This window comes from Salmo salar, chromosome ssa16 (assembly GCF_905237065.1).
Source record: "Salmo salar chromosome ssa16, Ssal_v3.1, whole genome shotgun sequence".
Taxonomy (NCBI): domain Eukaryota; kingdom Metazoa; phylum Chordata; class Actinopteri; order Salmoniformes; family Salmonidae; genus Salmo; species Salmo salar.
This window is the reverse complement of record NC_059457.1, coordinates 79,145,252-79,158,908: the sequence shown is the minus strand read 5'-3', so window position 1 is coordinate 79,158,908 and position 13,657 is coordinate 79,145,252. Positions and strand designations below refer to the sequence as shown.

At 43.3% G+C, this 13,657-nt stretch overlaps 1 protein-coding gene across 3 annotated transcripts; it reads right to left on the bottom strand.

The window, feature by feature from the left end:
- Nucleotides 1–2,684: 2,684 nt before the first annotated feature.
- LOC106574873 (NF-kappa-B inhibitor zeta) lies at nucleotides 2,685–13,390 on the bottom strand. Of its 3 annotated transcripts, XM_045698044.1 has the most exons (12): nucleotides 13,091–13,390; nucleotides 10,957–11,069; nucleotides 10,819–10,843; nucleotides 10,652–10,728; nucleotides 9,169–9,512; nucleotides 8,497–8,602; nucleotides 8,143–8,289; nucleotides 5,838–5,901; nucleotides 5,500–5,675; nucleotides 5,174–5,284; nucleotides 4,135–4,302; nucleotides 2,685–3,525 (listed from the first exon to the last, which is right to left on the bottom strand). In XM_045698044.1, exons 1-12 carry the CDS (start codon nucleotides 13,287–13,289, stop codon nucleotides 3,472–3,474), a joined length of 1,584 nt encoding a protein of 527 aa, XP_045554000.1. In that variant the 5' UTR covers nucleotides 13,290–13,390; the 3' UTR covers nucleotides 2,685–3,471. The 3 variants fall into 3 exon arrangements, with proteins under 3 accessions (XP_045554000.1, XP_045553999.1, XP_045553998.1); XM_045698043.1 differs by lacking the exon at nucleotides 2,685–3,525 and having other exon boundaries at nucleotides 4,017–4,302; nucleotides 10,963–11,069; XM_045698042.1 differs by lacking the exon at nucleotides 2,685–3,525 and having other exon boundaries at nucleotides 4,023–4,302.
- Between the last annotated feature and the right edge of the window lie 267 nt (nucleotides 13,391–13,657).

Genomic DNA, 13,657 nt, shown 5'->3' with positions numbered 1-13,657 from the left:
TCACCATAGATATTTAGCATACTCAATGACCCATCATATGGCTTAGTTATTTGTGACACTAGCCAACTCATGATTTATTTTCATTTATTTATAAAGTAAATGAAAATACACATTTAAAATGAATAAAATAAGGCAAGACCCCCATGCTGCCACCGTACCAGAACCTCCAAGAAATTCAAAAAAAACTGAGCTCCCGTCTCTTCAGGTTACTGGTATGTGGTCAACCCCTAGCTACATTACACTGTTACTATGTGGTCAACCCCTAGCTACATTACACTGTTACTATGTGGTCAACCCCTAGCTACATTACACTGTTACTATGTGGTCGAGCCCTAGCTACATTACACTGTTACTATGTGGGCAACCCCTAGCTACATTACACTGTTACTATGTGGGCAACCCCTAGCTACATTACACTGTTACTATGTGGGCAACCCCTAGCTACATTACACTGTTACTATGTGGTCAACCCCTAGCTGCATTACACTGTTACTATGTGGTCAACCCCTAGCTACATTACACTGTTACTATGTGGTCAACCCCTAGCTACATTACACTGTTACTATGTGGTCAACCCCTAGCTACATTACACTGTTACTATGTGGTCAACCCCTAGCTACATTACACTGTTACTATGTGGTCGACCCCTAGCTACATTACACTGTTACTATGTGGTCGACCCCTAGCTACATTACACTGTTACTATGTGGTCGACCCCTAGCTACATTACACTGTTACTATGTGGTCGAGCCCTAGCTACATTACACTGTTACTATGTGGTCGAGCCCTAGCTACATTACACTGTTACTATGTGGTCGACCCCTAGCTACATTACACTGTTACTATGTGGTCGACCCCTAGCTGAATTACACTGTTACTATGTGGTCAACCCCTAGCTGCATTACACTGTTACTATGTGGTCAACCCCTAGCTACATTACACTGTTACTATGTGGTCAACCCCTAGCTGCATTACACTGTTACTATGTGGTCAACCCCTAGCTGCATTACACTGTTACTATGTGGTCAACCCCTAGCTGCATTACACTGTTACTATGTGGTCAACCCCTAGCTACATTACACTGTTACTATGTGGTCAACCCCTAGCTGCATTACACTGTTACTATGTGGTCAACCCCTAGCTGCATTACACTGTTACTATGTGGTCAACCCCTAGCTACATTACACTGTTACTATGTGGTCAACCCCTAGCTACATTACACTGTTACTATGTGGTCAACCCCTAGCTACATTACACTGTTACTATGTGGTCGACCCCTAGCTACATTACACTGTTACTATGTGGTCGACCCCTAGCTACATTACACTGTTACTATGTGGTCGAGCCCTAGCTACATTACACTGTTACTATGTGGTCGACCCCTAGCTAAATTACACTGTTACTATGTGGTCGACCCCTAGCTGAATTACACTGTTACTATGTGGTCAACCCCTAGCTGAATTACACTGTTACTATGTGGTCAACCCCTAGCTACATTACACTGTTACTATGTGGTCAACCCCTAGCTGCATTACACTGTTACTATGTGGTCAACCCCTAGCTGCATTACACTGTTACTATGTGGTCAACCCCTAGCTGCATTACACTGTTACTATGTGGTCAACCCCTAGCTGCATTACACTGTTACTATGTGGTCAACCCCTAGCTGCATTACACTGTTACTATGTGGTCAACCCCTAGCTGCATTACACTGTTACTATGTGGTCAACCCCTAGCTGCATTACACTGTTACTATGTGGTCAACCCCTAGCTACATTACACTGTTACTATGTGGTCAACCCCTAGCTACATTACACTGTTACTATGTGGGCAACCCCTAGCTACATTACACTGTTACTATGTGGGCAACCCCTAGCTACATTACACTGTTACTATGTGGTCGACCCCTAGCTACATTACACTGTTACTATGTGGTCGAGCCCTAGCTACATTACACTGTTACTATGTGGGCAACCCCTAGCTACATTACACTGTTACTATGTGGTCAACCCCTAGCTACATTACACTGTTACTATGTGGTCGACCCCTAGCTGCATTACACTGTTACTATGTGGTCGAGCCCTAGCTGCATTACACTGTTACTATGTGGTCGACCCCTAGCTGCATTACACTGTTACTATGTGGTCAACCCCTAGCTACATTACACTGTTACTATGTGGTCGACCCCTAGCTACATTACACTGTTACTATGTGGTCGACCCCTAGCTACATTACACTGTTACTATGTGGTCGACCCCTAGCTACATTACACTGTTACTATGTGGTCGAGCCCTAGCTACATTACACTGTTACTATGTGGTCGACCCCTAGCTACATTACACTGTTACTATGTGGTCGAGCCCTAGCTACATTACACTGTTACTATGTGGTCGAGCCCTAGCTACATTACACTGTTACTATGTGGTCAACCCCTAGCTACATTACACTGTTACTATGTGGTCAACCCCTAGCTACATTACACTGTTACTATGTGGTCAACCCCTAGCTACATTACACTGTTACTATGTGGTCAACCCCTAGCTGAATTACACTGTTACTATGTGGGCAACCCCTAGCTACATTACACTGTTACTATGTGGTCAACCCCTAGCTGAATTACACTGTTACTATGTGGTCGACCCCTAGCTACATTACACTGTTACTATGTGGGCAACCCCTAGCTACATTACACTGTTACTATGTGGTCAACCCCTAGCTACATTACACTGTTACTATGTGGTCGAGCCCTAGCTACATTACACTGTTACTATGTGGTCGAGCCCTAGCTACATTACACTGTTACTATGTGGTCGAGCCCTAGCTACAATGCACATTCCAGCTCAAGGTGTTTCACACCGGCATTACAGGTGAGTCAACCTGTGACTCAACCCAAAGTGGTTTAGTGGTGAAAACCCCTTCAGGCGTCATTCCTTAAAGCGGCAATCAGCAGTTGAAACATGAACAAAGCGTATTCCCTGCCCGTTTCAGTAAAAAGCTGAGGGATGGGGCTAATGAAATGTTAACACTCAAATTCATAGACACGGCTAAGGAGTAACCATCCATGATATCAACATTATAGTTTGAACCATATTTTGAAGCTACTTTTCATAGTGTTTGTTTCCATGTACTTTGTTTACAAACACTGGAGTAAAACAAGATGATATATTTTGGGTTCTGATGGGGTACGACAGTTGAACTAAGCTCATGATGAATTTATAAGTTATATTCTCCAAGAAGCAATGGGTACATATGAATCATTTACAAGTCCAAAAATTGATGTAACAACTGCAGATTGCCCCTTTAAGGGAGAAGATCACATGGTTACTCAAAATACACTACACTGTAGCGAACAACATTCACTGTTTCATTGAAACAACTGACATCTGCCATACATACGATGGCAAATAATTTCTACATAGACTGGACTGTCTGACTGACAGTGTTTCTGGACAGGAGATCACATCCTGCATCCTACTGGGCAGCAGACCGGGCCTGGTAGCCTTTCCCCTTCAGGATACGCCGCACCTAAGAGAAACAACCAGAGGCACATTATTGCAATACAGTCCTATCTTGTTGAAGTGTGTGTGTGTGTGTTTGTTTTGAATGTCTGCCAGTCTAACACTTGAACTTTTGTGTATTCTTCATGTTCTGTCTTAACCAGGCCTTAATAATAATCATTGATAAAAGGTTCTCAATCGACTTGCCTGGTTAAAGAATGATTACATGATAATAAAACAAGGACATGGGAATATTGACCTGAAAGATAGACACAAGAACACTATTAAATGCTCCCACAGAGGGAGGGTTCAGCCGTGTGCTGGGATCTTAGATGTTTTTCTCCAGGCAATGGCATCATTTTCTTTTTTTATCATGTAGAACCATGCTGTACTTTTCGTACCCTGCACCTGCAAGTTCCTGGATGTGCTTACACTCTTAGCACCTTTTTTTCTATCTAGAACCTAAAAAAGGTTATTTGGCTGTCCCCATAGGAGAACCATTTGAAGAACCCTTTTTGGTTCCAGGTAGAACCCTTTTGGGTTCCATGTAGAGCCCTTTCTACAGAAGGTTCTACATGGAACCCAAAAGGGTTCTCCTATGGGGACAGCCACAGAACCATTTTGGGGCATTATTCACCTGGTCTCCGACGGGCCCTTCAGCCACCAGCTGGGCAGGCTGCTCATTCTCCAGGTTCTTGGAGCTGGGGTCGGCCCCTCTCCTCATCAGGAGCTTCACAGCATCCACCTGAGTCACGCGACCATACACAGAACTGGCAAAGTGCAGCGCTGTGTTTCCACTGAATGCCTGGTAGAGACAGAACTCATGTTAGAGGGTTTAGGTAACTTACCTCCTGATAACCAAAAACAATGAACAATGGGAACACTGTCTGTCAGCTCAGAATTTGAGCCAGCACGCTGATTGGTTATCATGTATGTTTGTTTTCCAGAGAGGCGAGATCTCACCTTGACATTAGGTACTGCAGCAGTATCTCACCTTGACATTAGGTACTGCAGCAGTATCTCACCTTGACATTAGGTACTGCAGCAGTATCTCACCTTGACATTAGGTACTGCAGCAGTATCTCACCTTGACATTAGGTACTGCAGCAGTATCTCACCTTGACATTAGGTACTGCAGCAGTATCTCGCCTTGACATTAGGTACTGCAGCAGTATCTCGCCTTGACATTAGGTACTGCAGCAGTATCTCGCCTTGGCATTAGGTACTGCAGCAGTATCTCGCCTTGGCATTAGGTACTGCAGCAGTATCTCGCCTTGGCATTAGGTACTGCAGCAGTATCTCGCCTTGGCATTAGGTACTGTAGCAGTATCTCGCCTTGGCATTAGGTACTGCAGCAGTATCTCGCCTTGACATTAGGTACTGCAGCAGTATCTCGCCTTGACATTAGGTACTGCAGCAGTATCTCACCTTGGCATTAGGTACTGCAGCAGTATCTCGCCTTGGCATTAGGTACTGCAGCAGTATCTCGCCTTGACATTAGGTACTGCAGCAGTATCTCACCTTGACATTAGGTACTGCAGCAGTATCTCGCCTTGACATTAGGTACTGCAGCAGTATCTCACCTTGACATTAGGTACTGCAGCAGTATCTCACCTTGACATTAGGTACTGCAGCAGTATCTCACCTTGACATTAGGTACTGCAGCAGTATCTCACCTTGACATTGACAATAGACAGAGAGTCTGGCTGGTCGAGGAAGATGCGTAAAAGCTCCACATTGGCCTCCTGAGAAGCCATGTGCAGGGAGGTGCAGCCACTTTTATGATCCTGTTAGAAAAAGACACAGGTAAGGTCAGACTGTATTGAATGGGCTATGCTGCCAAAGAATGATACGCAAAAATTATAAAATGAAAGATTCTCAACCTCTAGCCTGGTTCCAGATCTGTTTATGATGCCTTGCCTACTCCAATGACCATAGGAGTTGGCAAGGTTGGAGTTGACAAGGCATCAGACAGATTTGGGATCAGGCTACTCAAACTCACCTTAGTTGCACAGGAGGCTCCCATGAGCAGCAGTGTGTTGACACACTGCCCCAGTAGCTTCCTTCTCTGCATCAACTCCACCACCCCAGGGGACTGGGGGGTCACCGCCGCCATACGGCCCAACTCCTGGACAACCGCATTGTGAGACCGGACCGCTGTCTGAAGAGGAGTTAGGCCTGGAGAGAAAATCAGGTTGAGGCATTGGGGAGGTAGTATTTATTTTGCCGTTATGACGGTTAAATAATGTTGACTGTCGTAGTGTGACTGAGCCTTGTGTCGAGACACCGGTTGCCTCACCTGTTTTATTATATAGCAGATTATGAGCAACTCTGACTCACCGTCATAGTTGACTTGTTCCACATTAAGCTCCTGCCCTTTACCCTTCAGAGCTCTTTGGATGGTCTACGGGAAGAGAGAGCGTGAAGGAAAATGTTAAACAGGGGGATAAAGGGCAGATGGGTATAACAGGAAGAACTTTTGATTTCAATTTAAGACACACACACACTTGTGTTAAGGTACAACTGTGGAACTAGCTAGTCAGGGTAAAACATGTCATCGCTAACGACGACAGTGTCAATGTTTAGTTCTAGAGATCTGAAAGAGATAGTAGATGCCAGCCATTCATCAGCAGCGCCTGTTCTTCCTTAACGCATTAGTATCCAACCACAGGAACTGTTGTGAGAGTCATCCAGGACCAGTTGAGTAACAGATTAATAGGCGTTAATGATTGGGAGGTTTAGCGTGCCATGTTCTGTTGACAGTTAATGTTTGATTGGCTAGGAATGCATTTGCCGTGACCTCTTATCAGAAGCACATCTGTTAAACCAGTTTTTCAAAGAAAGGGGGATTTTGTCCCAGTGTTGTTTTGAGGAAATGCTCTGTGATCGGCTGGTTGTTATATCTGTTATGAGCTGATGAGGAAGTCACTGCCTGAGATCTAACCCGATACAGAACAACTGTTGCTATGGGACACAAGAAAACATTCTAACATTCCAAGTCAGGAGGAACATCAAACACAGTGAGACAAAATTCCAATTGAAAGATAAAGATATCACTGAAAAGGTCACAGTTTATCACAGATAATCAAGATGGTAAAGTTTCAGTGAAACCTAGAAATCCATTCATTGAGTCATGAGCCAAATTTGCATAAATTATCAAAATGGCATCAGAAAGTTGCTGACAGATCTCTTCTGATTGTGCAAAGTTCCCTACACTTTTTTTGCATTTGGTCATGAGCGTGCAGGGGTGCAAATCATCCTGCCTTATTTCCATATCCTGGAAGCCTAAAACAATCGACCATTGACAACCAACCTGTGCTTTTACTTCTTGACACAGCGGGGGTAAAATACCCTGAAAACCAAGGTTGCACAGTCCAGATGATATACTTTATCAGATTATGTTCAGGTCATCTGGTGAAGTCATAAATGGATCATTGTTCAGGGCGATCATAAACCTAGCCTTTTTAGTGCCCTATTTCTTCAGAGTGAGGAAATAACTCTCTTATCACATAGTGGAGAATGGAGGACTATTCATACATTAACCAACACAAGGCTCCTGGTAAAAACGTTAACTTTGTCTGCTGTGATTGGCAACCAGTGTTATTAAAAGAGAGAACTCACATCCCTACGGCTCAGTGTTTTCCCTGACTTCTTTTCCAAACACTATTACCTTCCTCTAGTGCCAAGACATTGATTAAAGTTGCCATATGTATTATAATAATAATAATAATAATAAGAGAAACAGAGATTGTGTTCAACAATCATCATGTTTTCAGACCTTTCATTCCATAGTCTCTGTATGATGAGGTATGTTCACTTTAGTTGTGAAAACCCAACCCTAGGCAACACAGTGACTAGGATGTGGTTTCAATTATGGACTCTTTTGGCGTAGAGGAACTAAGTCACTGCCTACGTTGATAAGGGAAAAATATATCTGGGGATTCGCCTCCCAAATCCAGAGGCAGACATGCCAGAACAACGTGAATCTAAACCAGGCACAACCCTTGCAGTTGTTTTAGTTCAGGTAGTTGATGCAAACTAGCCACTTGTGAAAAGCACTCATTAAAAATAACCTCTGATCTCCATATTGCTAGCTACTATTTAGTATTTTATTCAAGCTGATGAAGTAGTGACGTAGGCAGTTCCTCTATACCAAAAGAGTCCATCACTGAAACCAGACCTTAGTCACTGTATTGCCTACACTGGTCTATGTGCATGACACTTCCCTGACTTAAATATATTTTATTTGTATTTATTTAACTAGGAAAGTCAGTTAAAGAACAAATTCTTATTTTATAATGACGGACTACCCCGGAAAAAACCTCCCCTAACCCGGACGATGCTGGGCCAATTGTACGCTGCCCTATGGGACTCCCGATCACAGCCGGTTGTGATAGAGCCCGGGATCAAACCAGGGTCTGTAGTGACACCTCTAGCACTGAGATGCAGTGCCTTAGACTGCTGCGCCACTGAGGAGCACTGGGTTATCTAACTGCTAAGGTTGACTGGCTGCAGTGATGCCTCAAACAGAAGTTGTGAAATACAAGTTATAAGGCTAGAACATGACATGGTCAGATCAAATCCAGAGCCCCTATTCATATCACATCACACTCTTATTATGTGCCACAGTGGGAAAGTCAAAGACCTGGAGAGTGAGAGCGTGGCCCTTCTCTGCACACACATGCAGAGGGGAGCGGCCCCAGCAGTCAGCGGTGTTGATCTGAGCCCCCTGGGCCAACAGGTCCTGCAATATCAGATGCTGATTGGCTGCAACACTCAACTGAAGGGCACTCTGGGTACAAAACAAAAAGACAAAAAAGATCAAATGTTGAAAATGCTCCTTTTCAGATGATATGATTACAACTGGGATAACTGCGCCCTTGTAACCAATTCCAAATCAACCCATAGCCACTAGCTCCTAGGCACTAGTGTGTGTGTGGCAGAAGTCTCTGGGGCTAGGGGTCCATTTAGAATTGGGCGTGAGGATGTAAGTCTTTACCTGGCCATTGTGCTCCTTCATATCCAGCATGCCGACGGTAGCCATCTTGCTGGCCAGCACATAAGCTAGAGCCCTTCTGCCCTGTGCCACAGCTATGTGCAAGAATCTGGCAACACAGAGATAAAACAATCTACACTAACATAAAAGGGTTCCAAAAGGGTTCTTCGGGTCTCCCCATAGGAAAACTCCTTTTGGTTCCATATAGAACCCTTTTTGGTTACAGGTAGAACCCTTTAAGGTTCCATGTCGAACCTTCTGTGGAAAGGGTTCTACATGGAACCCAAAATGGTTCTACTTGGAACCAAAAGTGTTCTATATGGAACCAAAAAGGGGTTTATTAAAGGGTTCTCCTATGGGGACAGCCGAAGAACCCTTTTAGGTTCTAGATAGCAGCTTTTTTTCTAAGAGTGTAAATGTCTGCCAAGCATAGGTCACATGATGGATTAGAACAGTGGTCACTAACATCCTTGTTCCTGGAGAGCTACAGGGTGTGGCAAGTTTGTGTTCAAACACTGTGCTAGGCTGGAACAAAACCCTGCACACCCGTACCTCCCCAGGACCAGAGTTGGAGGCCACTGGGTTAGAAAAATAACTGAGTTGAGTATGTATAGTTGCTTAGATCTACAAAAGGCAAATGTATACAACGTGTTGATCAATACTACACAAACTGACGTGTCTCCATCATTATCCTGGCTTGTGAGCATCTCGGGGGTGAACCCTGCCAACTTCTCCTCTTCCTGTCGTATCTGCCATTGAAAGAAGGACATCGGCTCCCCTTCAGCAAACTGAGTCAATGGCCAAACGCCCTTTGGGCTCAGCGGGGCGATGAAAGGCTGGGGGACAGAGGAGTTTCCCATTGCATGTGGCATGTGGGTTTGAGGGTAGAGGGACTGATAGTCAATGAGGCTGAAGGGGTCAGGGAGGGTCTCCTGTGGGGAGGTCTCTGAGTTCATAGACTCATATCCCAGTTCCATGAAGTCAATGTCCAGTGTGTTTCCCTCTGGAGGGCTCAGAGTCTGAAAGAGAAGTGGATGATAAATACTTAAAAGGGGTAATCTGCAGTTGATACATCCGTTTTTGGACTTAGAAATTAATTGTATGTACCCATTGATTCTTTTTTTAAATGTTTTATATTTAACCTTTATTTAACTAGGCAAGTCAGTTAAGAACAAATTCTTATTTACAATGACGGCCTACACCGGCCAAACTCGGACGATGCTGGGCCAATTGTGCGCAGCCCTACGGGACTCCCGATTACAGCCGGATGTGATACAGCCTGGTTAAACTACCATTTTGATATCATGGATGGTCAGTCCTTACATCCATAGCTCAGTCTATAAATTTGAGAGTGGTTACATTTCTCCTGCGCAATCCCTGAGCGTTTTAGAACGCTTTGTTATCATTTCAACTGCTGATTGGGATTGCTGCTTTAAGTACATTTCCTGTCATGAAAGGTAAACCATAAGGAAGAAAGATATTTGTAGTTGGGTTCCTTCCACTTCCTCAGTTCACTCCAAAACAGCACAGTCTATATGAGCCACACATGCAAAACCTAATAATCTATATGCACGATAACATTGCCAAAGTGTATTCCTAATTTTGAGTTCTGGAATAGCCCTCAGGGTGGAGGCGGTAACTGAGTCTCACTGGGGTTTACCCGGAGGGGTCTCACTGGGGTTTACCCGGAGGGGTCTCACTGGGGTTTACCCGGAGGGGTCTCACTGGGGTTTACCCGGAGGGGTCTCACTGGGGTTTACCCGGAGGGGTCTCACTGGGGTTTACCCGGAGGGGTCTCACTGGGGTTTACCCGGAGGGGTCTCACTGGGGTTTACCCGGAGGGGTCTCACTGGGGTTTACCCGGAGGGGAACTGAGCAAGTGAAGAGACATCAGACTACACAGAAAAGGAGAAATGGAATTGGGCTACGGATTGAAGTGGTCGGTCATATCACACAATATAGTTTGTAGCTATAACAACGTGACCTGCATGAGAGTTTGTGGTTTTCACTAGTTCTTCATTAGCTAAACCAGAGGAATATCTCTGGATTGATTTAACCTGGGTCTATGAAACCAACCCTAGCCTGAATACAAAGAATCATGGGAAAAGTTAAAGGGGACTCAATTAAAATAACGTTATAACCAAAAGCATACAATTACCAGGATTGCCTTTGCAGTAGCAAGTCTTTTAGCAGGTGAATCGGTTATCACGCTGAAGTCCGCAGTCCTCTTATGCCCTTGAAGAAGGGACGTCAACAAATGGTATTATAATGTACTGTATCTACAGTATTTCTGGATAATGTGTGTCGATAAAACGTTAATATTACCTGTGTATTCTCTCTCAGAGTGTTGCTGGACATGAAGAAAAACAGAGATCATGAAAATATGGACAGATGTAAGCTAAATATATGCAAGCTAACCATAATATTTACACAAATTAGCAGAACAATAACTATTTAATTTACCTGTACATTTTGGTTGCTAAGGCGCTTCTTCAGCATGATGAGTTCTTTCACTGTATTCTTCACCCGCACTCCTTGGAAACGGCCAAAAGACCCCACCTCACTCATGGAACACTCTGCAACAGGTATAAATATGACCCATGAGAATCTTTGAGTCCAAGACAAGTTTGAAATAAACACTACTTTTAATTAGTTTGGTATTGAGGCAAAAGTGGCTGTTAAAAGGACCACTCAGTAATCCATAAAATGTTCATTTGCAAAAAGCCCTTGATGTATGATATATCTATAGTGGTAGGATACATGAATACAGTTCCTGGGAACTCTGCCTGCCAAGTTCAAGCACAGGAGCTCAAATAGTCCATTTTATTCAATAGGGCGTGGAAGCTACAAAAAGAGGCATGTCCATATAGCCATTGAAGTTGATCTGCACAGATGATTAGATCTCATTATGTCTGGAGAACTGTCTCAGAACAACTCAGGCTTTATCAACATCAGAATCTCAGGTATTCTAAACAACTCAGGCTTTATCAACATCAGAATCTCAGGTATTCTAAACAACTCAGGCTTTATCAACATCAGAATCTCAGGTATTCTAAACAACTCAGGCTTTATCAACATCAGAATCCCAGGTATTCTAAACAACTCAGGCTTTATCAACATCAGAATCTCAGGTATTCTAAACAACTCAGGCTTTATCAACATCAGAATCTCAGGTATTCTAAACAACTCAGGCTTTATCAACATCAGAATCCCAGGTATTCTAAACAACTCAGGCTTTATCAACATCAGAATCCCAGGCATTCTAAACAACTCAGGCTTTATCAACATCAGAATCTCAGGTATTCTAAACAACTCAGGCTTTATCAACATCAGAATCTCAGGTATTCTAAACAACTCAGGCTTTATCAACATCAGAATCCCAGGCATTCTAAACAACTCAGGCTTTATCAACATCAGAATCCCAGGCATTCTAAACAACTCAGGCTTTATCAACATCAGAATCTCAGGTATTCTAAACAACTCAGGCTTTATCAACATCAGAATCCCAGGCATTCTAAACAACTCAGGCTTTATCAACATCAGAATCCCAGGCATTCTAAACAACTCAGGCTTTATCAACATCAGAATCCCAGGCATTCTAAACAACTCAGGCTTTATCAACATCAGAATCTCAGGTATTCTAAACAACTCAGGCTTTATCAACATCAGAATCTCAGGTATTCTAAACAGCTCAGAATCACACCTTCATACTGCATTGTATAAAGAAACATTCTAAAATGGGAAAGACGACCTGGAACGCGACCTTACACTTCCCCCATTTCCACAGCTAGCGGAGCTCAATCCAAATCCACACTGTTATCTACAACATTCACCAAATGACAGTAACTGTTTGTTTGCCTCTGCCAATCAAATAGCATAATGTATCTACCTTGCTCTTCCATTGTACAGTGCTATTATAGGTCTAAATATGTGGGTCTACAGATGATCAGTGGTGTGAAGTGCTTAAGTAAAAATACTTAAAACTACTACTTAAGTAGTTTTTTGGGGTAACTTTTACTTTACTACATTCCTAGACAAAATTATGTACTTTTTACTTCATACATTTTCCCTGACACCAAAAAGTACTTGTTACATTTTGAAATGGTCTAATTCAAACACTTCAAGAGAACATTCCTGGTCATCCCTACCGCCTCTGATCTGGCGGACTCACTAAACACATGCTTCGTTTGTAAATTATATCAAAGTGTGTGAGCGTGCCCCTGGCTATCCGTAAATTTAAAAAACAGTCTATTTAAAACCAAATACTTTAAAACTTTTACTCAAGTAGGATTTTACTGGGTGACTGACTTTTACTTGAGTCATTTTCTATGAAGGTATCTTTACTTTTACTCAAGTATGACAATTGGGTAATTTCCCCACCACTGCCAATGATCAGTAATCCTCCGTGTCACTAACGCAACGCTCTTTTCGGTTTTCCAGGAGTAGGCTAATAAGGAAGTAACCATTAACTTCAATAATTATTATCGGGTAATATAAAGTAGACTGCCTATCATTAACACAATCGCCTGCTTAGAGGAAAGTTATCAACAATTACAAATATGTATATTGATTTCTAAAAGTAAGGGTTTTATTTTACCGTTTGTGCCACTGTCTGCAGTTGGCGGAGTCATAACATTTCCCCAGCCATCCAACTCGTTTGGCGCACAGAGAGAGTTGTTGATCTCCGGTGCAGCTGAGGTATCCTGGTAAAAAGAGCCCAAATACACGGGGCTCGTCACAACATTCCCTGGATGGACAAGATTCAGGCCGTTCTCGATAATTCTGTCGATGATCATGTTGCGCTCAGAGCTTGATCACTGTGTATGCACCGTCAAGAGTTGTAATGGAGTTTGTTCCCGTTTGGACCATGTGACTACTGTACCTTCAGGAGCGCACAAAAGCGAGCGCGCTTGCAGCCTACTTGAATTACCTATTGGGCGCGTTCCAGATCTGCCCGAGGACGTTCGACAAAAGCAGCCTATACAGGGACAGCGCCTCATAAATATAGAAGAATAGAATACATTCTTTATTGTCTATTTTCACAGAAGTGGGATCAAAGTCACCATCCCACCTCTGACACCAGTGAAGCCAACGCTCACAAAGATGTTGGCTAGACCAAAGGAAACCATTGAAAAAAATGGTCAGCTCAACTTAAATACAATTG